This window comes from Lissotriton vulgaris, chromosome 9, assembly GCF_964263255.1.
Source record: "Lissotriton vulgaris chromosome 9, aLisVul1.2, whole genome shotgun sequence".
Lineage (NCBI taxonomy): Eukaryota > Metazoa > Chordata > Amphibia > Caudata > Salamandridae > Lissotriton > Lissotriton vulgaris.
Genome location: NC_141697.1, coordinates 31,197,028 through 31,223,830, shown reverse-complemented (window position 1 = coordinate 31,223,830; position 26,803 = coordinate 31,197,028). Strand labels below are relative to the sequence as shown.

At 48.3% G+C, this 26,803-nt stretch overlaps 1 protein-coding gene across 1 annotated transcript in view; it reads left to right on the top strand.

The window, feature by feature from the left end:
- The window catches only part of COCH (cochlin), a 432,915-nt gene that overhangs the window by 272,837 nt on the left and 133,275 nt on the right, over positions 1-26,803 (top strand). Inside the window, exon 9 of the mRNA XM_086936983.1 lies at positions 23,647-23,750. Coding sequence (XP_086793109.1) covers positions 23,647-23,750 — 104 coding nt within the window. The remainder of the gene's footprint in view (positions 1-23,646; positions 23,751-26,803) is intronic.

Sequence of the window (26,803 nt, the reverse complement as noted above, 5' to 3'; positions counted from 1 at the left end):
AGACTGCATTCCTAGTTGCCATCACCTCTGCCAGGAGAGTGAGTGAGCTCCAGGCTCTATCTTCTCAACCTCCTTTCCTCTCTGTCCATCCGGACAAAGTTGTCTTGAGAACGCGTCCCTCTTTCCTGGCCAAGGTAGTCACGGCCTTCCACATCAGGCAGTCCATCACCTTGCCCACCTTCTTTCCGCCTCTGCATCCCTCGAAAGAGGAAGAGAGACTACACCGTCTGGACCCAAAACGTGCGCTATAATTCTATCTAGACCGCACATGACAGTTCTGGGTGGATGACCAACTCTTTGTTGGTTACGTGGGCGCTAAGAAGGGACGGGCGGTGCACAAACGGACCATTTCTCGATGGGTCATTTTGTGCATAAAGGCTTGTTATTCACTGGCTAAAAAGGAGCCTCCTGTGGGGCTGCGTGCCCATTCCACTCGGGCCACGGTGGCTACTACTGCCCTGGGTCGGGGAGTCCCCTTGCAGGACATCTGTCAGGCATCTATGTGGGCCTCGCTGCATACGTTTGCTAGACACTACTGCTTGGACAGCAAAGTCCGGAGAGATGGCTTTTTCGGCCGTTTTGTTCTCCAGGACTTCTGGTGTGATCATTGGTTCGCAGACCCACACTTGGGTTGGTATTGCTGGGGTATCTATTCTAAGGTAAGGAATCTAACACTAACCTGTTTCTTTAAGATGCACAAGTTACTTACCTTCGGTAACCATATATCTGTAAGAAACAGTAGTTAGTATTAGATTCCTTACCGCCCCACCATTCCTCCCCGTTACGCGAACCGATATCTAGGGTTAAGGTTCTTCCCTTGGAGGGCCCTAGTTTCATGGTACCAGTGTCGGTTTTTTATCATGGCTCTGCGTTCCTGGCGCGGAAAAAATATGTATAAGAACTGACGTCAGCACGCGAGGACGGCGTCTAAGTACTCTGACGCAGTCATCCCGCCGACGACGACGGACGCGGAGCCGCAGACGACGCATACCGACGCGCAGGGGTACTGCTACGCAAAACTTTCCGGATCCAGTCTGATGCCTGGGGATATTCTAAGGTAACTAACACTAACTACTGTTTTGTACAGATATATAGTTCCTCAAGGTAAGTAACTTGTGCATTAGGGGCCGTAGTCCAGTCTGGAGAGTATAAGCCCTTGAATTAGGAGCTTTCTTGAATGGCAGGGTGAAAGTGGAAGTATTTTCTGCAAGGTTCGAAGCAGACCATAACAGATACCAGCGGTTTTCCTTGCTTGGGTTTTAAAATTGAGGTCCTGGTCAAGCCAGATGCCCAGGCTTTTTATCTCTTTTTTTGGAGTGGGTGTAGGTCCCATACAGTCCGGCCACATGGAATTAGGTAAGAAGTTTGACTGGTTGCCTAGCAGTAAGAGATTTGATCTGGACAGCCAGCACTTGATTTCTTTAAGGCAGGAGCCTAGATCTGCTGGACGATCCTTCGCCTGCCTTGCCCCTAAGCAATGGAATGCTCTTCCGGCTCCACTGAAACTTGAGCCTTCCCTGACAAAATTTCGAAAAAAGCTCAAAACCCTGCTCTTCCCTCAGTGATAACCCTCTGACCTCATGATCACTGCCTTTAGTCTTGCGCCGGGAGACCCCATGTGGGTAGCTGTGCGCACTATAAATTTAAATACAATGCAATACAATACAATCTGCTGGGGCTTGATCCATCTGGTTCAGTGATACGATAAGTTGGGTATCATAGGTGTAGGTGACCAGTTTAATACCAAAAGGGGCTACTATTTCTTCCAGTGGGGACATGTACACATTAAAAACTGTAGGGCTCAGGGATGAGCCCTGGGGAACCCCACTAGTGATGGGTCTGGATGTTTGCAAGTTGTTTTCCTTAGAAGAAGTCTTTCTAGTCACGGGGTAAGGTGACTCCTCCTTTCGGTGATAGTCCACATGGGCATCAACTTCATTGTTAGATTGTTTTTTTCCGCTATCAGGTTTAAATGTGTATTGTTGTGTTCTGGTTCGAAACCGTTCTTTGGGTTCACCTCCGTGCGCAATCCTCTTCCCTCGACGGTATTGTTTCGTACGCATTTCCACACTTCTCTGCCTATCGTTTTGGTCAAAGAATCCTTCACTTTCCGTCAAACTTCGTGGGCGGCTTTCGGGCCTTACCGCATCAGTCCAGCCTTCTGTTAATGGAACAGACTACGTTTAAATTCTGTCCTCGGCGCCACACTCAGAACCCTCGCACCGACTTACATCAAGTCTGTAACTTATGCTTGTCTCCGGAGCACAAGAAAGAAGACTGCGACTCTTGCAAATCGTTCCTGTCCAAAATGACTCTTCGCGATCGTTGGGCTCGATGTCTTGAAATGCAACACCAAAGTATAGAACGCGCTCTAGATATCTTTGGTGAAGAGTCTGAGCATGAAGAGGTCGAGGCGGCAGAAGAAGAGGCCTTCTCCGTTCCAGAGTCATATTCGGAGCTGGAGATAAATCTGGAGTCCGAAGATGTGCCTCCGGGACAAGGTGCATTGAGTACCGAAGACCCCATGACCCCTCCCTAACAGACGCCCAAAAAACCATAAGGCTTGGGCACCACCTCTGCCTTCTGGCCAAGTTCGACACCAAGACAATGTTTCCGACACCACACCTCGCAACTCGGCACCAAAACTGATACTCCAGCCTTTCGGTTTGGGACCCAGTCAGCCAAAATCCTCTTCGGATCCGAAACCTTCTGGTTCCAAAACCAAACCCAGTTCAGAGCTTAAACTCCTCACGTCAAATTAGAAGCATGGTTTGGAGCTGAAATCTACTGCTCACAAAAGCAAACCCATCTCGGCACCCCAACCTTCAATGCCGAAATCAAAAGACAGCCTTTCCTAACCTTCTTACCCTCAATTCGACGTTGTTCATCCCAGATTGGATCCCAAATAGAAGAACATTTATATCAATCCTGATACAGGACATATTGATGCTAAATCTCAAGCAGGACCCCTTCCTCCCATGCATCGCCCAGACTTCCGCAACAACTCACCACTACCCACTCCTGTCCCCCCCTCAAAAATGAATGACCCCAAACCCCTAAACTGCATACTGGCCAACTGCCGTTCAGCTCCCTGCCATGCAACTGATTTCGCCTCTACAAATCCTTCCAATAACAGCGATCCCCAGGACTTCATACCTACGAACCCTGCAACCCACATCCAATGGGCTACTCCCCCTATCGAAAAATCCTCACCCAGGTTGCCCTGCAGTAAACACCCCAGCATTCCACTCTACTTCTCGAACCATCCCCCCCCCCTCCCCCGGTCTTCATAGCTTCAATTCTAACCTCTTCACCTCTGCATCGGCCAATAATTCTCTCTCTCCTCATTCATCTATCCCTGTGATTCTTGGAACTAATAGGACCCCGTCCTCCCCTGGCACTGCTCAGACCTCCGCAACAACTTACCACTATCCACTCCTGTTCCCTCACTAAAAGAACTGACCCAAAACCCCTCAACTGCATGCTGGTCAACTGCAGCTCCGCTTCCTGCCATGCTACGGAAATCACTGAGACCATCCTCAGTGAAGCATTCACGTTGCATTTCTGACAGAAACGTGGCTCAAAATGACCACTCCACCTCAATCCTGGACCTGCTCGCACCCCCAGGGTTACACCATCCTCAGAAAAGACAGACTTATTAAAATTGGTGGGGGCCTCACCATAATCTATAAAGATTAATTTTTACTCTCACCTGTCCCGCATCCTGACCTGACTACTTTCGAATATCTGAGTGCCGAACTCATTGTTCAGGGCTCCCCCGTCCCCAACCCCCCCACCCCATTCGTTTACATATTTACCATCCTCCTGGTGACCCCCTTTCCCTTGTCGAAGAACTATCTAATCTTATCAGCGGTCACTAACTCTAGGAACCTCTTCCTGGGGGACTTCAACCTCCACTGGAACAAAACTGATGATCCCTCGATCAACCTTATTAATGACCTACTTGATATCAGCAACTTTGCAAATTTCAAATTCACGACAAAGGTGCCACCCTTGATGCTGTCATCACCAGCAAGGACCTGGCTGTTCTCTCCAACATTATCCCCATCGACTGGTCAGATCACCTCCTCCTCCTCACGATCAACAGCTCCATGCCCCCCCTCCTCTAATACAACCAAACAAATGAAACTAACCCGAAACCTTCACCTTATCCCCCTCCCCCCCCCCCCCCACCGAGTGAGCTGGAGACTAAAATTAACGTCCTACTCCTCTCCCCCACAGCGCTAATGACCTTATGAAACATTACAACAGCTCCATTGCTGAGGTCCTTGACCAAATCACCCCAGCCAAACTCAAACTACTAAAAAGCAAACCATCCAAATCTTGGTTCAATGCCGACCTTAACAATGAGAGGCGAGCCCTCAGACAGACCGAACGCATTTGGAGGCAACAGCCCTCCTCCTCTAATCTTACCCTCCTCAGGGCCGCTAGGGCCAGCTATTAAAAACATATCTTTAATGAAAAAGCATCCTTCTTCCGTTCGGAACTTGAACGGGCAAAAAATCGACCGAGAGATCTATTTAACATTGTTAAAAAACAAACTACTTCAGCTCCCCCTAATCTTCCGGGTTCGGTTGAAAGATGTGAGGAAATCGCTAGCTTTTTCTTAGACAAAATCACCAAGATTGACCTAACCTTCACCGTTCCACCCCCACCACTGAACCTACCTCCCCTCCCTAACTCTCTCCACGTTTCTCATACCACTCCTCCCCCCCTCCCCCCCCCCCCCCCCCCCCCGGACTCTGCTCAACTCGCCACCACTGTCACCCACGCTGTACCCCATCACAATGTCCTGTCTCTGAAAGTGATATCCTTAGCTCATCTCCAAGTTGAAACCATCCTCACATACCAAAAATCTGATCCTGGCCCTACTAGTTCAAGACCTAAAACACATCATCGCCCCATACTGGTCCTCCATCATCAACTACTCCCTTACCACCGGCATTGTTCCTGCATCCCTCCAACTTGGCCAAATCACCCCCATCAAGAAAAACGCATCAGCCGACCCAAATTACTTAAATAGCCTATGCCCTATCTCTAACCTTCCTTTCTTATCTAAGGCACTGGAAAAATGCGCCCTGGGCCAGCTGGACAATCACATTAACTCATTCAACCTTTTAGATGCTTCCCAATCTGGTTTTCGAAAGGGCTGTAGCACTGAAACAGCCATGCTCAACATCACTGACGACATCTATCGCTCCCTAGCCAAAGGTGAAGCCTCCCTTCTCATTCTTCTTGACCTCTCCGCTGCCTTTGATACTGTTAACCATGCTACCCCCCTCAGCATACTCAAAGACCGTTTTGGCTTTGACGGAACTGTTCTTAAGTGGTTCACTTCCTTCTTCCAGCATAGAACACAACAAATTAAAATCAGCAATTGCCTTTCCAAACCTCTACCTGTCACCGTGGGTGTCCCCCAGGGCTCCATTCTCTCTCCCACCCTATTTAACCTCTTCATGGAACCCCTCACCATCATCCTCAAACAAGCGAAAATCGGTTATCACCTCAATGCCGACGACACCCAACTTGACTATAGGATCAAATCCCATGCTGACGGAACCCTAATAAAACAGAAATCATTCTATTCTATCCCAAAAACAACCCTCTCCCCATTCATCACTGGATCTCTGACATCAAAGCTCTCAACTGCACTCTCTCCATCTCTAACTCTGTCAAATCCCTCGGCATCAGCATTGATCAGAACCTCAGTCTCACCCCCCACATAAAAAACTCGGCCAAAGGTGCTCTTTTCACACTACAGCACCTCAAAAAAATCAAACCCTTGATCCCAACCGATGACTTTAAATCGGTTGTGCAATCGCTGGTCCTATCAAGAATGGACTACGGTAATGCCACTCTCGCTGTAACACCTAAAGTCCACCTTGCCCCTATCGAAACAGTTCTCAACCTGGCTGCCAGGCTTGTCACTGGCTGCAAACGATTTGACCGTATCTTCCCCGTTCTCAAGTATCTTAAATGGCTCCCGATTGAAGGCAGAACCACCTATTAAACTGCTTGCATCACCCACAACGCCCTCCACCAAAACACCACATCCTACCTCTCCGAAAAACTCCACAAAGCAGGCTTCACCAGATCACTGAGGAGCACTAACGCTCTTATCCTTGTCCCTCCTCTACTAAAAAAGAAAACTACACAAGCTCGCTCTTCCTCTGGTAATGCACCTTCTGTCTGGAATGATCTCCCTAAAGAGCTACGCTGCATCCCCTCCTCCCCTTCTTCAAAAAAGAGCTCAAGCTACTCCTTCTAAACAAATACTGAGGCTCTTAATTACTTGAACAATGGCCTTCAACTCCCTCTCTTCCTTACACAGTTCTATCCCATCCAATCACTCCGACTCTTTTATCATTGATCTGTTGTTTAACCTTGTTCTTATTTGCTTTGCACTATCTTAATTATGCGACACTTGTGCTAATTGTTTATCCTATTATCTCAAATGTACAAATGCTATATTTCTACTGAATCTGATGTATGACTTGTAAAGCGCTCTGATGCTCCTGGGTTCAGCAAGCGCTATATAAAACATTTAAAATAAATAAATAAATCTCTACTTAAACACAAGCTTCCTTCTAAAGACTCTCACTATAAGATTCCTTTGACGAAAAAGAAGGACATGGCTACCAGCCATGCTTAACCTGCTCCATCATCCCCTTCACCCCTACCCTTTTCTCCACATTTAGATTCTCTACACATTACACCTCATGGATCTCCACTTTCACAGCCTGGGGGGGTGATATTGCTGAGGAAGATGCTCAATTACCTGTGGACCCATGGAACGATTACACTATTGGCCCTCCATTAAGCACTGATCCAGACCTTTACCCTGCAAAGCCAACCCCACCTGATGACAATATGGCTTATCAAGAACTCTAGAGCAGCTGGATCGAGAACTTCAACCACGGCCTTCGGACCTAGGCTTTTTTTTTTTGCTTCTACTCTTCACAAACGCCATGATTAATCTGCAGATTGAACGGACCATGTTCCAATTCTGCCCTCAGTGCCACACAAATATTCGGCACCGACCGTCACAAAGTCTGTAACCTATGCCTGTCAGTCAAAATTCCTTTATTCGATAACTTAATATCAATAAAGACATGCTGCAATCAATAGCAGTTAAACACTCAATTAAAAGGAACATGAAATATAAATATTAAAAATACATAGTAACATTTCATTTTATACAATATTACAAAGTTTTGATACATACATAATAACAATATTAAAACTGTTAAAAAAAAAGGACTGCTGTATGGTAGTGCATGAACCTATAGCCATTTTATCTAGTGGGATTAAGATATTCTACTCAGGAACACTTAGTGTTTGCGCTGGAATGTTGTACTGTTTCCTAATACGAATAGCAGCAACCAGGAAATTTGCAACATGAAACATTATTCGAGGTGAATGTAATTGCTGTAAATACACAAGTGCTGGCCTCACCTGTGTAAAACCAACCTCTCTCAATATTTGGAATAAAAACTTCCTTCTACATTCCTGATAAAAGTCGCAGAACATAAAAAAGTGTAATGTATCCTGAGTAGAAAAATTATCGCATTTGCAGGGGTCTGCCTGGTCTGGGGAGCACCAAGTACGAAAGGATCCCAAGGCATAGTGTATCAGGTTGAAGCGGAATCTGATCAGGAGGTACCGATGGTACGGGATATTCACTGTAATCAGATAGGGTTCAGGGCCTACACAACTAACCAAAGCATAGTTGGCTCTTAACATTGGTTTCACTAGTTCGATCTCCTCTCGCTCTAGTGATAACAGGTCCAGCATAGCAGTTTTTGTCAGTGCGATGTCCATTTTTAGTTATAGTTTCGGTTGAGGAGAAAAGGGCTGCACACCCAATTTTTTGAAAACCAGATTTTATATATGCCAACAATGGGATTCTATTGGCATTGTCCAACGCAAGACAGTTTTTTAATATAGTATGGTTTAGTGAAATTTCCTCATTTAACCAGATCTTTAACCAGTATATCAATGGAGCAGTTTTGATCTGGTCAGTAACATATCTGACTCCCAGTTCAGTATGGGTAGAGAAAGTAGGGGTAGACTGGGGGACAGAGAGGATCCCTCTCAGAAATGTATTCTCAATTAGCTGGATTTTATTCTGAGCTGTGTAGCCCCAGATTTCACAGCCATATGTTGCCACTGTCAGGCATTTGGCTTTGTATACCATTAAAATTGCTTCTACAGGTCTAGCCGCCAGTTTTTTTGTGAACCCTGTAAGTCCTGAAATGGTCCTTGCAAACGCCACACTACGGCTATTATTTTGTGGGCGCCAGGTTCCCTTTTCATCAAATACAACCCCCAAATAGGGGAAAGTAGGGGCTCTACAGACCTCATTCCCGCTACAAAAAAAAGTTTTAATTCTAGTATTCCGATTTGCCCTCCCAGTAATCAAGACTTGAGATTTTTTAGCATTAATTTTTAAGTCCAGACATATGCCTGTCTCTAGAGCACAAGGAAGAAGACTATGATGCCTGTCGCTCATTTTGCTTGAAAAAGACACTCTGTGACCACCGGGCTTGACGGAACGAAATGCAGTGACGAAATATCAAAGACACCCGATATCTTCAGTGAAGATATCAAAGAAGAAATTAAAGCGTCCGCTGCCAAAGAAGAAAAGGACTTGTCTATACAAGACTCCCACTCCGAGCTGGAGATAGAACTTTAAGCCCCATGATGTTCCAGCTAGTCAAGGTGCCATGAGTAACAAAGCCTCTTTGGCCAACAAAAACTGCTTCTATTAAACTTCCAGGTCACCACTGCCATACAGGCATGGTAGACACTGAGACTCTACTTCGAACGCCTCACCTTCCGGCTCGGCACCTAAAGCGCACATCAAGCCTTTCGGTTTGGGCTCGAGTCGAGACCACATCTTCGGCACCTAAAACATCGGTTCCGAAAGAAAAAGGACAAATCTAGAAACACAGATGCTCATTAAAGACCTCCGGATCCAATTCTGGAAAACATGCAAGAAAAGCTGGATCCAAAACAAAAGAAAATGTGTATAAATCCCGACACTGACATATTACAGCAAAGCCAGTGATACCATCTTCCAAAAGGAAAATAGACACAAGATAAAAAATCGCTTTCAAGAAAAAAAAGGTCATGGCTACTAGCCATAATCACCTCATTCCTCATACCCCTCCACCATCATCACCAGTACTTATTATAAATCCTTTCTACCCTCTAGGCTTCACACCACAGGGCTCTCCTTGTACAGATCCTGATGCAGGGCATGAGAGTGACACTTATGGACAACCACCAACAGATCCATGCAATGATTACAATATAGATCCTCCTACAGACACTGACGTAGATCTGTACTCTGCTAAACCTTCCTCTCCTGATGATAACACCTCGTATCAGTAGTTAAATGGCAGGGCAGCAACATACCATGGAGTCACATTACACAAGGAATCTATGGAAGATTTCTTTAGGAACCACACATACAACACAGTTGTTACCTATGTTAAAAGTATGATGGGAGATGCTGAAGATTTTTGAGAGATCCAGTAAGGGCATGCATTATAACTCGCAGGGTGGATATAAATTATAAAACCCACTATCTGATCCAATTTTTATTAAGGTCCAGCTTCCTTTACATTCCTTAGTCATGTCCAATGTTTGTAAAAGAGCAAATTCACAAACTTCAGGTTATGCACCATCTCCAGACAAGGAGTCGAAGCTAATAGAGGCCTAAGGCAAAAGAGTGACTACACAATCAGCCAACCATAGGCTTTTATCCAGTACAGAAGGTCTTTTGGCTAGGTACAATAGCGCCCACTGGGACGAAATGGAAGACTTACTCCAATATCTCCCAAAGGAGCATAAGAAAAGAGGACAGGAACTAGTACAGGAAGGGAAACTACATTTTGTGTGTGTTAGATACTGCTGGTACTGCAGGCAAAGTACTTAACACTAGTATTCTCCTCAGAAGACATGTATGGTTAACAATCTCTGGATTTAAACCAGAGGTACAACAGACAATACTTATTGCCCCATTCGATAAGGAACATCTTTTTGGTCCTCAAGTGGATGAATCACTTGAAAAAATGGAAAAGGACGCAGAAGTGGCAGAATCTATGGGAGCGCTAGAGTCACCCTTTAATAGAGGCTCCTTTCACCGCTATTTTTATAGGGATGCTCAAAAAGTACCTCCACAGATGCCAGCACATCTTCCTATAAACCACAGAATCAATCTTCCACCTCTAGAGGATTTTACAAAGGTGGTTACAGAGGGGGCAATGTAAAGGCAGAGTTATAGGTACGGCCAACATGTACCTCTCCATCTCGCAACAAGCAGTGACTTGATAACAATTCCCCCCGATCATCATACACCTATCAGGGAAAGACTGCATCAATTTCTTTCCATTTGGCAATCATTAACATCTAACAAATGGGTGTTGGACATTATCCAACATGGTTATTGCCTGGAGCTTACCAGCAATCCTCTCAATATTCCACCTTGCAGTCACAAACTCTAGAGCACCAACAACTGCTTAAACAAGAAGCACAAGCTCTTCTAACAAAAGGAGATATAGAACCAGTTCCAATGCAACACCAAGGAACAGAGGTTTGTTCCCTTTATTTCCTAATCCCAGTAAAGGACAGTTCCCTACGACCAATATTAGATCTCAGACCTCTAAGCTTATACATACTGTCAAAACACTTCCATATGGACTGTAGCCATTTACCATTCACGCCTATACCACGAACTGTTGTGGTAAAGGCATGCGTGGTGAAGAAAAGCGTGGTTAAGACGCATTCCTGATTGGGCTGCGTGGTAGAGGCGTGCATGCTAAAATCATTTGTGCTTCTATCATACAATCCTCAGGCAAACATCACTCGCCCACATTTTGATTGCTCCCCCATGGGTTTGTCAACCATGGTTCACCACACTACTGGAACTTTCAGTAGTTCCACACCACAAGTTTCACCTCACCTCAAACCTTCTCACCCAAAATAATGGAGTAATCAGACATCCAAACCCCAGGAGCGCAACCCTGCAATTTGGCTCCTGAAGTCATAGAGTTTGGCTACCTAAATCTACCATCAGTTTATATGACAATTCTTAAAGAAGCAAGAAACCCAACCACTAGAGCATGCTATGCAGCAAAGTGGGAAAGGTTTGTTATTTATTGTGATAGCCAAACAATTGAACCACTAGATACTTCTATAGAACAATTCATTAGTTATTTATTACACTTACAATGTGCAGGACTTGCATATGCATCCATATGTGATGTTAAATGTGTTGTTAGACCTGGCACCTTGGCGTAAGTTTCCCTTCCACTTTTTGCTGGTGTGCCTCCGATGTTTTGCTGGTTTTACGATACTCAGGGCACTGCGCCACGGCCGACCCGTGCCGCAGTGCAAGTGCTCCCTACTGTAAATTGTACATGTGATTGGTATCCATGATTGGTTCATTGGATTTACTGTTAGTCCCTAGTAAAGTGCACTAGGAGTGCCAGGGCTTGTGAATGCCAATACTGCTAGTGGGCCGGCAGTGCTGGTTGCGCCACCCACAGAAGCAGCCGTAAAATGTGTCTGGGGACTGCCACCGCAGAACCCGCGTGCAGTCTCGTACTGTCATGCCGGCTGGGCAAGTGCACCCACTTGCCAGCCCCTGAACCTTCCCTTGACTGCATATTAGTCACCCCTATGGTAGGCCAACGGGCAGGGTGCATTGTAGGTGTAAGGTAGGACAAGCCCTGATGTGTGTGGCATGTCCTAGTAGTGACTTACAACTAAATTCGTATTTTCACTATTGTAAGGCTACCTGCTTCCGTTAGGCCAGAATGGGCTGCTGGAATTATTACACCCTATAATCCCAGCAGGCTCAGGGAGCATGGTAGAGAGTCGTGTTTAGTATGCCTGAACTCAGGATGATAAAATATTTCTTTTAGTAAAGTTTATTTTAGTATCCTGTGTTTGCAAATGCTACTTTTAGAAAGTTAGCATTTGCTTGCCTAACCATTTCAGCCCGCCTCTGCTGGTATGTGTATCTGACTGTCTGGGATGTGTGAGTGACAGGGCTGGGGGATGACAGGTGGTGAATGCGCAGATTACCCCTTAGTGGGAGGTAGGAGTGCCTCTTGACTCTGAATCTTGCTGTGCTCCGCCACCACAATGCTGGCTCCACCCTCCTGGGGAGCGACTGATGACTCAGCCGACACCTGGCCCAGGAGGGGCTAAGCCCCATCAACAAGGTACTCTGGCTGCCCCTGTCCACACAATGCTGGCTCCACCTCCTGTGGGGCGTCTGATGCGCCTGCCCCTCACACTGAAAGCAGAAGCCGGAGTACACCCACCAGAGTGCTCAAGGACTGAAAGTGGCAATGCAAAGGCCCCCCTGGCCTGCGAGAACAAAAGAAATGCAGTATAAAAGAAGGAGCCTTGCTCCTTGTAAATTAGATCCTGTTTGGGCTACAGAAGGAACTCTACCCGACGAGAAGGACCGGGAAGGACAAGGAAGAGTGCTGTCTCTTGCCTGTGTCTGGTGCCTTGCTGCAGAAGGAGAGGAAAAGGAAAGACTACAAGAAGACTTTTGCTTTGTGAAACTTTGTGCCAAACTCTGCTGAAAGATCTCCAAGGGCTTGCTGCTGAACTTGCCCCCTGACCAGCGCCCAGGACCAGTGGGCGCTACATCCTGAAGAAAGCGACTGTGTGTGCTGCTTATCGCTGCAGTACTGACAGAGGGGTCTGGGAGCGCTGGGCAAGCCTGCCACGCTCCCCGTAACCAAGGCATCGACATCCCCCCAAGCACCGTGACCGGGGCCCAAAGCAACAGCGAGAGCAACGTGAGGTCCAGCCGCCGCTGGCCTGAACACCGTGACCGCATCTGCACCGGGAGCCCGAGAGCAAAGTGAAGGAGGACCCGTCCGGTCCAAGCTCCCGAATTGACTGCGCTTCGAGCCGTCAATCCACCTGCGAAGACGGACAGCCGCCCTGTGATAAACCCCCTCTGGTCGGTATCCTGCCCGACAGCTCAGCTGTGAGCGCACAGCTGCAACCGGCACTTTGGCTGGGTACGTCCTGCACTTGGGGACCGTACTGCCACTTGCCGCCACCACACAGCCTCCGCCTCCAGGGTCGGAGCGAACGACGAAGGAAGGACCCTGCCGCCACAGAGCACCGCCGCCCCGGATGACCCGTGACCTGCCCGGCTGAGAGCCGCAGCGAACAGCGACCCCGGGAAAGCAACGCGACGTGGGACAGCTCCCCTGGAAGCCGCCCGCTCCACAAGAATTTGAAAGGTACTGTGTTGTATCCTCACGGTGCGAGCGTCCTGCAACTCGAGCTCACACCACGCTATCTGCTCCCAACGCGAGCCGCCTCTGAAACCGAGGCTCGCACAGCTCCTGGTCCTCGAGGCCCGATCTCCTCTCTGAAGCGAGCGGAGACAGCAGAAAGCGCATTGAGGCGCTGCAAGACACTGAACCTTGCTGACCCTGGCCAGAAGGCCCAAAAGATTGCTTATTACTAAGAAAGAACTGTGGCTGGGGGCGTGGCTAGCAGCCGATGATGGCGGCAGCAACCTAGAGAGGCTCCCGTAGCAAGGCGGCGTCCCGCAACAATCCGCATGCCTATCCGTTCACTGATCACTCCAGAAGGGGTGTCCTGGGTGCGGTGACCGAACAGCGCACACAAGAAAAATTTGGGAGTGCTCAGACCTCAGCAACGGGACGAATCTTCATTCGCGCCCCTCACGGACGAATGTCCTGCTGGCACGAGGCGAGCACCGGTGTCGAGTGGAACCTTGGGCCGGGCGGAAGTCAACCCTCCCCGGCACGATCAACCGGAAGTAGCCGCTGACGACAGCACTCGACACCACCGGCTGGCACTCCTTCCCAGCGACCACTTCACCCTTCACACGGCATATCCAGTGGCGCTACACCATGGTGCCCCCTTTGCTGCACTCGGCATACACCGTGGAACCTGCGAAGCAGTGGTCGCCATCTTGTCTGACCTTGCCGAGGCCGCAACAGCCCCGCGGCCGCCGGCAGCACCTTGCCATCGTCAGCGACCCCTGGCCTGTACCCAGACTGAACCTTCGGTGTGTCCCCCCCGAAGCGGCCGGCCACGGGCGATCGGCCCGCTCCAGCATAAACGGTGTCTCGCCGCAGAGGGAAAATGGCGGGGAAGGGGACGCGACAAACCGCCGCCCAGGCGAAGCTCGGAAAATTTGCTTATGATAACCAGACGTCCACTCAACCTGAGCAGCGGAAATCACTGGGAAAGGGCGCGGACAACGACGGGACAAAAAAGGCCACGCTGGACGATGTACTGCGCGCGCTGGAACAGGTTCAGGCCACGGTGGGCGCGACTGCAGCCGAGGTTACCCTTATTAGAGCCGACCTTCAGAAAATGAGTGAAAGGGTGAAGCAGGTGGAGGTAGTGACTAAATCGTTGATAGAGGACGTCTCCGACCTACAAGTGGCCATGGAGAGACTGCAGGCGGACAATAAACTTCTTAAAAGCAAACTGGACGACCATGAAGGGCGCTCCAGACGCAACAACGTCCGTATCTTAGGAGTTCCGGAGTCCGAAACAAAGGGAGCCATGGATCTGTATGTTGAGGAACTTCTAAAGACAAAACTGGCCCCGAAGGGGCTCTCCAATTTCTTCACAGTGGAGCGGGCCCACCGGGTCCCCGGCGGGACACCTAGGCCGGGGGCCGCCCCGCGCCCCATCCTGGCAAGACTCTTTAACTTTAGAGACCGCGATGCAGTCCTCCAGGCAGCCAGAGTGGCACCGCCCATCCAAATCCAAAATTCACGGATATCCTTCTTCCCGGACTACACGGCGGAAGTCACCCGCAGAAGGAGGACCTTCCTCGAGGTAAAAAAAACGCTCCGCGAACAAGAACTGCCATACTCCATGTTGTTTCCGGCCCGATTGAGAGTGGTGGCCGACAAGAAAGTCTGGTTCTTTGACTCGGCTGAGTCCGCAAGAGAATGGCTGGATGGATGGCGCACGGTGGACCGCACTTCCAGTCGTCGACGCACCAGGACAGAAGAGGAGGGCCGGCCGGGCTCACAATCGTCGACCAGGGGCAGCGCAAATGGATCGCCATCGCGGGACCAAGTTGGGGCCGCTGGAGGCGAATGAAACCACAGTGAGGGACTGAATGTGTGACCTGGACTTTACTCCCGCTACGATTGCTCATTAAGTCGTTCATGGACGCTGGCCCGGACAGCCCGAGGACAGCAGAGGGACCGCCTGCTTTGGGGGACACTCTCCCCTGACGCGCAAGTACTCTGTTTTTGGCATGGGATAAGCGCTCTGCTAAGTTGGGGTGGCGGGCAGTTTTGAGTCCGTTTGGCAGGGAGGCAGGGTGGGGGGGTTTGTTCGTTTTTACGGGACATTCACAGAATCGATCTCAAACTGTACAATGTGCTATGATGGTTATTGAAAAGTTGCTGGGGCGGTGGAGTCTATGCCGATGGTTTATGCTGCTGATTTTTACTGATGGTGGGTGAACCGCTTAACGCAATGAGAGTGGAGGAGACGCAGATGGGCGGCTCCGCCCTCCGACTCCTTGCCTGGAACGTGCGCGGCCTGGGTGATAAAGTGAAACGCGGCCTCGTTCTGTCCGAGGTGAAACGTCACAAACCTGACCTAATACTCCTCCAGGAGACCCACCTAATGGGTAGCGCTACCAAGGCCCTGGACAGAAGGGGGTATAAAATGTTGGCCCACTCTGAATTCTCCACTGGGTCCCGGGGTACAGGCATCCTAATCAGAAAATCTTCCAACTTCATCTCCCTTAGCACTAGGACTGATACACAGGGCTGTTTTGCGGCAGTGGCAGGACAATGGGACGGGCGCCCCTTAACAATAGTCTCAGTTTACATCCCACCTTCATTACACTCGGTGATGTTGCCAGCCCTGGGCGACTTCTTGCTGTCCCTCCCTGAGGGAGACATGCTTCTAGGCGGGGACTTCAACGCAACTATAGACCCACAGCTTGACAAGTTCCCAGCAACTACCCTCCCGGGGGGTCCCTCCAGGTTTCAGCACTTCACAGAGGCACTGGGGCTGGTGGACGTTTGGCGCCATGTTCACCCTGCACTGCGACAGTACACATTCCACTCCACCGTCCACAATAGTCTATCCCGCATTGATTACTTCCTGGCGTTGGGGGATGGGTTGCAGCGCGTAGAGGAGGTGCTCATACACCCTAGGGGCATCTCAGACCACTCACCACTGACTCTCACCATCACCTCACGGACACGGGCACGCCGCCGCGTTTTCCCCGTACACGCCTCTTATCTTAAAGTCCCCAAGGTCAGGAAGGCCCTGCAGACCACCACGACACATTATTTCATAGAAAACGAACCGACCGCAGCCTCGGCTGAGGTCCTCTGGGAGGCCTACAAGACAGTCTTGAGGGGGCAAGCTATCAGCTCTATAACGTCACACAGAAGGGAGCAGGCAGCTGAACACACGGCCCATGAGCTTCGGCTGCGCGAGGCCACCACTGCCCACGAAGCCGACCCCACGGATGACACAGCACACGCACTCGCGCTTGCGCAGCGCCTATATACAGACCACGCTCGGCTCATCACACAAGGACACATCTCAGACACACAGAATCGAGTATACGACGTTGGCGACAAAGCGGGAAAGATGCTGGCCTGGCTCGATAAGAGAGGGGGTAGCTCCAGAGGGATCCAGCAGGTCAAGGACGAGGAGGGTAGGACTCAGACGGACCCAGATCGCGTGGTAGAGGCACTGGCTACCCATTTTGAAAAAGTATACACCCCGGAACGGGACATCACCGCGATTGCAGCCCAGAGCGCACTATACGACATAAACATCCCAACACTGCTACCGGAGGCCGTAGCGGAGCTGGAGGCACCATTTACCGCTGACGAACTGCGGATAGCCATTGGGGCCCTCCGTACGGGCAAAGCGCTGGGGCCAAACGGCATCCCAGTTGAATGGTTCCAAGCACGTTCAGTCGTCCTTAGCCCGTACCTGCTTAAAATGTATGAAGAATGTCGTGGTAAGGGGCTGCTCCCATTGGACCAACGGACGGCCACAATTGTGGCTATTCCTAAGCCTGGTAAGCCCCCCTAGGACTGCTCCTCATACCGCCCTATATCTTTGCTTAACGCGGAAAGTAAAATTCTAGCGAAGCTCCTAGCAAATCGCCTCATGCCCCATCTGTCCGATCTTATCCACCCGGACCAGTCAGGGTTCATGCCCCACAGGAACACCTCGCTCAATCTCAGACGGGTGCACGGGGTGATAGCGAGAGCGGATGACATAGGCGAACCCGCGGCTATATTGGCGCTTGATGCGAAGATGGCCTTTGATATGGTGGAGTGGGCCTATCTCTTTGAGGTCCTTCAGTATATGGGATTTGGACCCATTTTCATCTCCTGGATCAAGTTGCTGTACACTGCTCCGGTGGCACACGTGGTAGCAAACGGCCACATTTCGCGCTCCTTCCCGCTCAAGCGTGGCACCCGACAAGGATGCCCTCTCTCCCCCCTTCTTTTTGCACTCTCATTGGAGCCTCTGGCTATCCGCATCAGGACCACCCCTTTACTTAAAGGGATTAAATGGAGGAAGGGCTGGGAGGACCGCATATCGCTTTATGCGGACGATATGCTGGTGTACCTGACAGACCCAGATCAGGGCATACCGGCCCTCCTGCGCCTCTGTAATGGCCACGGCGAGATGTCAGGCTACACTATTAACTGGGATAAATCAGAGTTGTACGCCCTGACCGGTGGTCACCCAACGCTTGGTCCGGACTGCCCTCTCAGGGATGTGGAATTCCTATAGCCCGACGCCCAGGACATATTGTTTGGGGTCAAGGGCAACAAGTTTTAATGTGCATTTTGTCCTTGGGACAAGCAGGCCCAACCCCCTGAAGCACAGACCCTTTGGCTGCCAGTTTGCAGTACCACATTAAGGATCAAGGAAGGGCACTGCCTGCAGTTAAGTTAATATTTGTGTGCATATGTCAATGCTGTTCAAACTTGTATTGATGGTTCAATAATTGAGAGCCTTTATTATTTGGCTGAGCGCTCTCAGTAAATGTAAGTTCTGACTGCACGTCTGACAGTGGCTCCAGTATAAAAATGTGGACACATGGTTTCAAAGTTTAGCAATATGAGGCTATGCATAATGCTCCCAGAATGCTCTCTGATTAGATGCAAATATTTGCAGAAGCTTGGAAGCAAGATTAATGGTTCTTTGCTTTCAATATAAAATGTCCCTAAAAAATGAAAGTAGGAAAAACATTTTTTTGCTAAACTACTGTAAAATTTCAGGTACCATTTCCTTGCAGCATCCTTTAGTAAAATGTGTTGATGCATGCTAGTATTTCCCCAAAATATTCATATTAGAAAACCAGTGTTACCAGTTTCAATAAGATGTTGGGAACATAATAATCAACAAGCATTGCCAAAGCCAGTAGGTCTGAAATGGTGGTCAGCTTTTTAGCTTTGGCAATGCGTGACTTGTTGTGGCATGGTTTTTATAAAACTTTATTGATGTGAGAACTGCCGGACCCTCACCATTATAACAAACATTGGCAAAAGCAAAAATTGCTTATGGTCTAAAAAAAAGCACACACTTCCACGTTAGTTACTGGCACTGAACAAAACTACTTTGTGCGCCGATATGCTCCTTATGTAAGAGCAGAATGCTGTCACCTACGTGAAGCCAGCCAATACAGAGAGAGAATTTTAATAAACACTAAAGGTCATAGTTAACACCAGGCCAAATTAGGGGCCCAATAATTAAAGAAAGTCTCAAAAGTGCACCCTTGGTTTATGTCCTTGCATTAAGGGCAGCTATTTGGCTTTCGTGAATTCACAAGAATTTACAGCAGTAGGGCAAGAAATAGTACTCCTAGAAAATATTTGTGAACTGCATTTCAGCATGATTAAATATGCATGTTGATGCGAAAACCTGAGTGTTTGCCAGTTTATTTTCCCTCCAACCACTTTTTTCCCAACACTGGAAGAAGGTTTACGTCTGCCATTGTCAGGAGTCATTTTCCAACATTTCTCAGTATTGGAAAAAATTTGAGAAGAGTTGTTGAAAAGCCTTAAAACATGCAAATTAGTAGGTTTGCACAGACTCAAACGGACATTCCACCCCTGGAACTATTGTTTACCACTACCTTCAGTCCCAGTATGAAGATTTGCGGAAACGTAGCAACATAAAGGGATTACTAGTATTCAAACGCTACTATGGTATGAGCCCTGGCATAATCAGAGAGGCTATATAAGAGCTCTTTTATAATGAAATTGCTGCCATAATTTGTCGCTGCACAACATGGCACCAAAGGGACAAGTGGATTTTGTTACAGGACAAGTCGATTTATGAAGCAACCTGCCCCATGGACAAGTAGATATTTTAATAAATTCCACACCCCTGCCTCTGCGGTTGGCCGGCTCCTCATTCAAGTACCTAGGTATCCACGTCACGGGTGACCCGGCAGAACACGAAAAGCTGAACCTCTTGCCACCGCTTGACCGCCTCAAACAAGATGCAAGCTTTTGGGCGGGGTTGCCGTTGACGATGTTAGGGAAAGCGGCCCTGTTTAAGATGAAATCCCTGCCCCGTTTCCTATATATCCTAGACAATACCCCATTTGCTGTACCAATAAAATACTTCAGGAGAGTGGCGGCAGTGGTCTCTGGTCTGCTATGGGGCAACCGCCCGGCACGTATAGCACACGCCAAGCTCTGTAGGAGCTGGTACGAGGGCGGCATCGCACTCCCCAACCTGTATCTCTACTACTGGGCGGCACAGCTCAGACCTATCAACCAGTGGATGCATGCATCGCAATCGGACCCAGCGTTCCAGGCAGATAGGGCTCAACTGGGCACCAATAACCTGCTGGCACCACTTTACGACCGACGGAAGCTCAGGTCGCTAAGGGGCCCTACAAGGCTAACGGTGGCCACCTGGCACGCAGCCACAGCTGCGCTAGGGTGGAAAGACACACTCACTAAGCTCACTCCACTCTGGGACACACGAGCCCTAGGCAATCTTCGGATCAGTAAGGGGTTCTCCCGTTGGGACGATATCGGCATCTCTACGGTGGGGGACATGTGGGAGCGTGGGGGAGTTATCACCTTTGCCCGTTTGAAGGAGATCTATGACCTAGGACCACATGAAACCTACCGGTATGTCCAAATCCGTCATCATTACTGGCAGCTATCCCGGCGGGATCGACTCTCCCCGAGTCCTCCCCGCTAGAAGATCGCCTCCTGACGGACTATATGATAGAAAAGGCCACCTCCCTCACTTACCGAAAACTCCTTAACAATTCCCCAGACCCACTAGTATCTCTTAAGGAGAAATGGGAGCAGGAAGTGGGCGAGCTAGATGAACATGAATGGAACGAGGCACTGGCTTCCCCTAAGGAAGCGGGCATATCGGCCAGAATGAGGCTCATCCAACTTAAAGTTCTACATAGAACATATTACACCAGGACTCTGCTTCACCGCATACAACGGTCCCCTGACCCCTTCTGCTTGCGAGGCTGCGGGGAGGAGGGCACACTCTTTCACACATTCTGGGATTGTTCAGTTATAAACACCTATTGGCGTCAGGTCATGCGCACAGTGTCACAGGTGCTGGAGGTCTCAGTGTTGCCGGAGCCGCGACGGTGCCTCCTCAACGTGTGGGAGCCAACTGACTTGTCCCGACATGGCCGCCTCTGGGTAACATTGGGGATGATGATGGCTAAGCGAGACATCGCGCAGCGCTGGGGGGTGGCGGACCCCCCGACGGCCTCACAGTGGTGCATAAATATGGACAGGGCCATGATTACAGAAAGGGCGGTTTACTTGAACAGGGCCTGTCCGGCCAAATGGAACAAGGTGTGGTCCCCATGGAACGCCTACCGGGGCGATATCTGCGACCCACTACCTGAGGACGACCCATTAGACTCGGATGAGGAAGACGGGTTGGAATGAGGAGGGCTGATTAGTGTGGGGGGTACTTCAGGGGGGGATGGGGGGGTAGAGATGGTTCGCTCACACCCTAACTTGCCTTGTGGGCGTGCATGAGGCTGGTTTCAACTCAGGAATAAGCTCATGTCTGACTATCAATAAGCATACTCATTGATCGTACTGTGATTTCCCGGAGTTTTGAATGTTCTTTCTTTAGGTACAAAACAGAAAATGAAAACCTCATTCACCAAGCATGGACCATTCGTACTTAACCTTCACCACTCGCTTACCGATCTTTACCTTCATGACTTTGGCAATTACCAGCACAATTGTATTGTAAAGAACGTTCTCCTTTGACACCTTGAATAGCGGCCGGCCCATTCGGGTTGTAGGCGACAAGCTGTGTAAAACTGTGAAGGAATAATAAAGGTTTTCAAAAAAAAAATTACAAAAAATTTAAAAAAAAGAAAGAACTGTGGCAACCTGAACTTGAGTAAACTGGAACCGCTATTGAAAGTTTGACAACTGTATTTACAAGCCTGCTTGAAATCGATATAAAGCTATATATTTTTACAAATACAGTTTGGTGTCATTGTGTGGTGGGTTGGTTGTGATGGTGTGATATTGCAAATGTTTAACCCTATGTGCCCCAAAGATTAGCCTAAGACTGCTTAAGCCACACTACCTAGAGGGTAAGCAGAGGTTGTCTGGAAGGTAACCCTCAGCCCTGACGAGGAAGAGAGAGTCCCTGCTTGTCGCTAGTGCTACACTGCGCCAACTAGAGCCTCCCCCTTCCTACATGTGTCATATAGTTCCTACTAATCCATAGGATCTGCGCGTTGTTGGACAACATAAACTAGGGTCTTGGTGCCTAGACTGATTTCGGACACCTGGACCGGATATGTAGGCCTAGAAACCATGTAGCTCACCGTGCCACTGTAAGCCCCCATTCCCACTTCCCACCCCCGCCCCAAACTCCCCTAACCTTACCAGGGAGCGAATGGTATCTGGCAACCACTAAACATGACAGCCCTGACCCCTCCGAGATCGTGAAAACAGTAGAGAACTTTATCTTAGTCACTTTTGCTCACTTATTCTCAGAGAGGTAAACAGAATGCACAGTGGGACGTTTTCAATATATTTATTGAATCAACATTATTTTTGTAAAATAAATGCGTGTGCTACAATGATTAATGGACAGAAGCAGTTAAAAGGGATTACAAGCACCAAAGCGTAAATAGTAGATATAGTTCTACTATGGTGCTAAAACAATGTACGTATGTATGGAGGCATATAAAACGAGGCAGAAATCGAACGTACTCCTATGATGCAAACCCTACTTCACATGTACCTAAAGTGTGTGTAGGTGTAGTACCAAGAATCCCCCCAAGGGAAGATCCAACCCATTACCTGGTGGGAGAGAACGAAGGACCCAGTCTTGGTCACATACTGGACACCCTTCACGAGATGTCAGACCGCTGTATGGTGAATTTTCAGCATGCAAAGACGTTCAGTGTCAGCTGGAGTGCCTCTTTTCCTTATCTTTTGCGATGCTCATCTTTTATAATAGAAAGCAGCCTTGCGATGTGCGTATAGATTAGTGATGTTATGGATATGTAGATAGCCCTGTAGCACCGTGGATGAAGATAGAGATGATATTTGTACATCGTGTGAGAAGAGACCTTCTACATGATGTTCAGGGCATTGTGATAATGTAATGCGGAGCTAGTTTCAGCGAAACTAATCCAGCATTGCGGCACACGCAAATATGTGCAAAAGTTTACTGCTGAAAAATAGGATAACGTGAGAAATAAGCTGCTTCGCTGCATGGGTCTTACACAGGAATATAACAAATGTATTTGAACATGTTACATCAAAGCCAAATTAACTTTGTCTATACCTCCCAGAGAACATGCTACTCTGAAAAAAGAAGAATCATGACCTTTTTAGGTAACATTTCTACAGCTGATATTTGTAACGCAGCTACATGGTCTACACCGCACACATTCACTAAACACTATTGTGTGGATGTATTAGCACACCAACAAGCTAATGTTGGACAGGCAGTCCTGAAAACACTTTTTCAAACAACTGCAACGCCCACTGGTTAGCCACTGCTTTCGGAGAGTACTGCTATACAGTCTATTCAAAGCATGTGTATCTATAGCACACATGTCTCGAACGGTGTACGTTGCCTTGTAAGATCTGTTCTTCGCATATAGGGCTGTAGATTCTCATGCACCCTCCCTCCTCCACAGACACCTATGGTCGTTGCAGGTATCATTATTGTTATTCATATTCATATTATACATGCATGGACATCTCTCTAGTACACTCATTTACTCCATTCTCACCCACTTGCGGAAGAACAGTGTTGATATCCATGCACACTATCACACTATCATTATCTTCGTGACTGGAAATTCTTCGAAGAAAAACAACTTACAAACATTCAGACCCAACACTACATTGCAGGAGTACACAAAGCATGTGAATGTACAGCTTTACATACCAAAAACAGATGCTTACAGGGTAAGTTACATATAGCTTTCCTAATTGTGTTGATTACATTCTTCTTGGTTGGCTGATAGCTTTCTATTCTTCGTACATCTCAAACATAATGTCAAGTGTAGTATTTTAAGCATTTAGATTTTTATGTTTTATGCAGCGAGCAACCTAAAGTGGAATTCTACCTGAAAAACTTCACTACGGCCAAGGATGTTTTGTTTGCAATAAAGGAGACCAGTTTCAGAGGAGGAAATTCAAATACTGGTAAGCATGTTTCTGCACTACCATTCAAACTGACAGATAGAATGAGGCACACACAACTGAATGTGCTAGAGATGATTCCTAATAATGTTTTCTCTGTGAAACAGTATTTTGTGAAATGCTATTACAGTTGACTTTCATAAGCCTCTGCTTTTCATCCTTCAGCTCTTCGAGAGCATTGCTTTTCAACAGACAAGAGCCGAAACCATTCTTAAAATGTCTTTCCTCATTTGAAGGTTTTGAACATATAGAATTATATGCATGTTTGTTTTGTGTGCTCAAGATATTGTCTCCTTTACATCCCATTTTCAAACTGTCCCGTTTTGATTTTATGGGTAGTTGTTAGGGCCTGACACTGATCTGCTACATGTTTTTTCCCCCAAAGGGTGACTTTTATTTTCCTCTTATTTTTGGTTCAAATGATTTTAATTAATTTTACAGGGAAACCAAAACCATACGACTATACAAGGTAAATTGTGTGAAACTTCATTCGCTTTCAAATGGCAAAAAATAAGTCAGTACAGAATGCTCTCCAGTATTTATAAATAAACAAAACAACTGCCAATACTGTTTCTCCTTATGACCTATTATTTTCGCAGCACAATGGAATCAAACCAGAGTGGGTTCCAAGACTAATTGTTCAGTCTGATTGAATCATTATTTAGTTTTATTCACTTAAAATGCATATGTCAATTATTTTATACACTTTTTACAAATCTTTACATCCCTACAATCAAAAACATTATATACAATCAATAATTAAAAGAACAATTCGAGTACAATACAAAGCATACATTAATTCTCAACCAATCCAGGCATTCCACATTCATACTAATAGAACAATTAATACTCATAGAAAAATTATTAACCATTTACATGAGACAATCATTGCACCATAAATAATAGTTTTTTATGTTTGTAATTTGTAACAAAAATTGCCAATATTTGAGATCATATGGTGTTTAAACTAGCGGTCTATGCATTTCGAACTCCGAATGAGTTAGGAGTTCTCATCAGGACCTCATGACTCCTTCCTGAAGAGGAGTCTCAAAACTTTATCCGACGAGGGACAAATAGCCCCTGATCTGGTGGAACAAAAGCGGTTCTTTGATGAAAATGGTAAAGAAGCAGGGATCCTCAATCACACGCTGTTTTCATCAGTTGCTTCTGCGTCGCATTGATGAACGCCGGATTTCCCGTGAACAGGAGAAAATACGAGCTTGATTTATTCAAATCCCATTGGTGACACGATGAGTCAGCCCTTCAAACAGGTCCGGGCTGTACCCATTATTGATTTTATTTGGAACGAAGGTGTCAAATTGATGCAGACGCCAAATACGATTCCGGCACTTCTTCTTTGTTTGGAGAAGAAATATAGAGCGCCCCAGGGTTCACCTGCTTGCCTGGTGGCGCAGCCTAAGCCTGATTCTGTGATCACCTAGGCCGCACAGCGTCGGTCCAGGAATCCGTCGTCCCCTATTACCGCTTCTCCGGACCTTGAAGGACGTCGTCTTGACGCAATTGGCCGTAAGTTTTCCACTATGGCTTCTACCACAGTGAGTCCTGCAAGTTCTCTGGCCATTCTGGGGCGCTACGACCGCCAGATGTGGTCTGATATGTCTTCTTTTATCGACCTCATTCTTGAGCCCTCCAGAGCAGAGGCTCTCAAAATTCTTCAGGAGGGAGAGAGAGCGTCCTCAGAAATGATCGACTGCTCTGTGGACATTGCGTGCACTGGTTTTCGTCAGCTTGCGGGAGCAGTCGTCTTACGTCATCAGGGCTGGCTTCGTTCCACCTCGTTTCGCCAGGAAGTTCAGTCGAAAATTCTCGACATGCCCTATGACGGCGAATCACTTTTTGCCCAGCATGTGGATGATGCACTGCAAACTATAAAGAAAGACACCGAGACGGCTTGTGGGCTCGCCACTTTACAATTTTGCAAGCCGCCTTTTCGTGGTGCGCGCGGTTTCGCGGCAGATCCACCCAGTACCGTTCCTACGGCCAAGGAAATCAAAGATATTCCTCCCAGTCCCAGCAGTCCGATCGGCAGCAATCTTCAAAATCTTCCAGAGGAAAATCTTCCTACAGAGGTTCCGCTTCTAAGAAGCAATGACTTGCCTTCTCCCTAATCTACCTGTGGAAACTGTTTGGGCATACTACTACTCTTTCGGAAAGCACCGGGCTGCCACCAAGGTTATCGGCGAGGGTACAGAACACCGGTCTGCCTCGTAGTCCTCCCGCCGCCGCTCCTGAAACCTGCGACCGCCGAGCGGAGGACTACACCTCCCTTGATACATCGCGGCAGGAGCCGCCATCGCCCGACCCCGCCCCCGGAGGCGCTACTAAAGCGCGCGCCACCGGCTGAGCGGGTGTCTCCCTAATCTACCTGTGGAAACTGTTTGGGCATACTACTACTCTTTCGGAAAGCACCGGGCTGCCACCAAGGTTATCGGCGAGGGTACAGAACACCGGGCTACCTCGTAGTCCTCCCGCCGCCGCTCCTGAAATCTGCGGCCGCCGAGCGGAGGACTTCGCCTCCCTTGATACATCGCGGCAGGAGCCGCCATCGCCCGACCCCGCCCCCGGAGGCGCTACTAAAGCGCGCGCCACCCGCCTTACGGGGCGCCGGGCAAAGCCCGGGCAAAGGGCGGGCCCTCTACGGCCTGAGGAGGCTGGGCTGGGCCACCCCCCTGACGAGTTGGACATTGGACTTTGGACCTCTTAAACCGGTATTTACTTTCTTGTCATTTGACAAACTGTCCCGTGTATCATCTTTACCTTCACTGTTGCACTATGGTACGGACACTTAGGAAGGACCGCAAGGTCACGATCGCATCCACTGGGGGGGTTGCAACAGGCACCATCGATCAATTCCTGACACGGGCAAAGGTGGTCATAGAGAAAGAGATAGCATTAGTTGAGAAACGTTTGTCGCTGGATTTTTTAACTGGGAAGCGTTCTTCGCTTGGCAAGATAGCAACATCCGTAACACCTGAACCTGCATCAGGCACTACTCCACTAGTCACCCTGAGCCCAGTATCTAGCCATTCACCGGA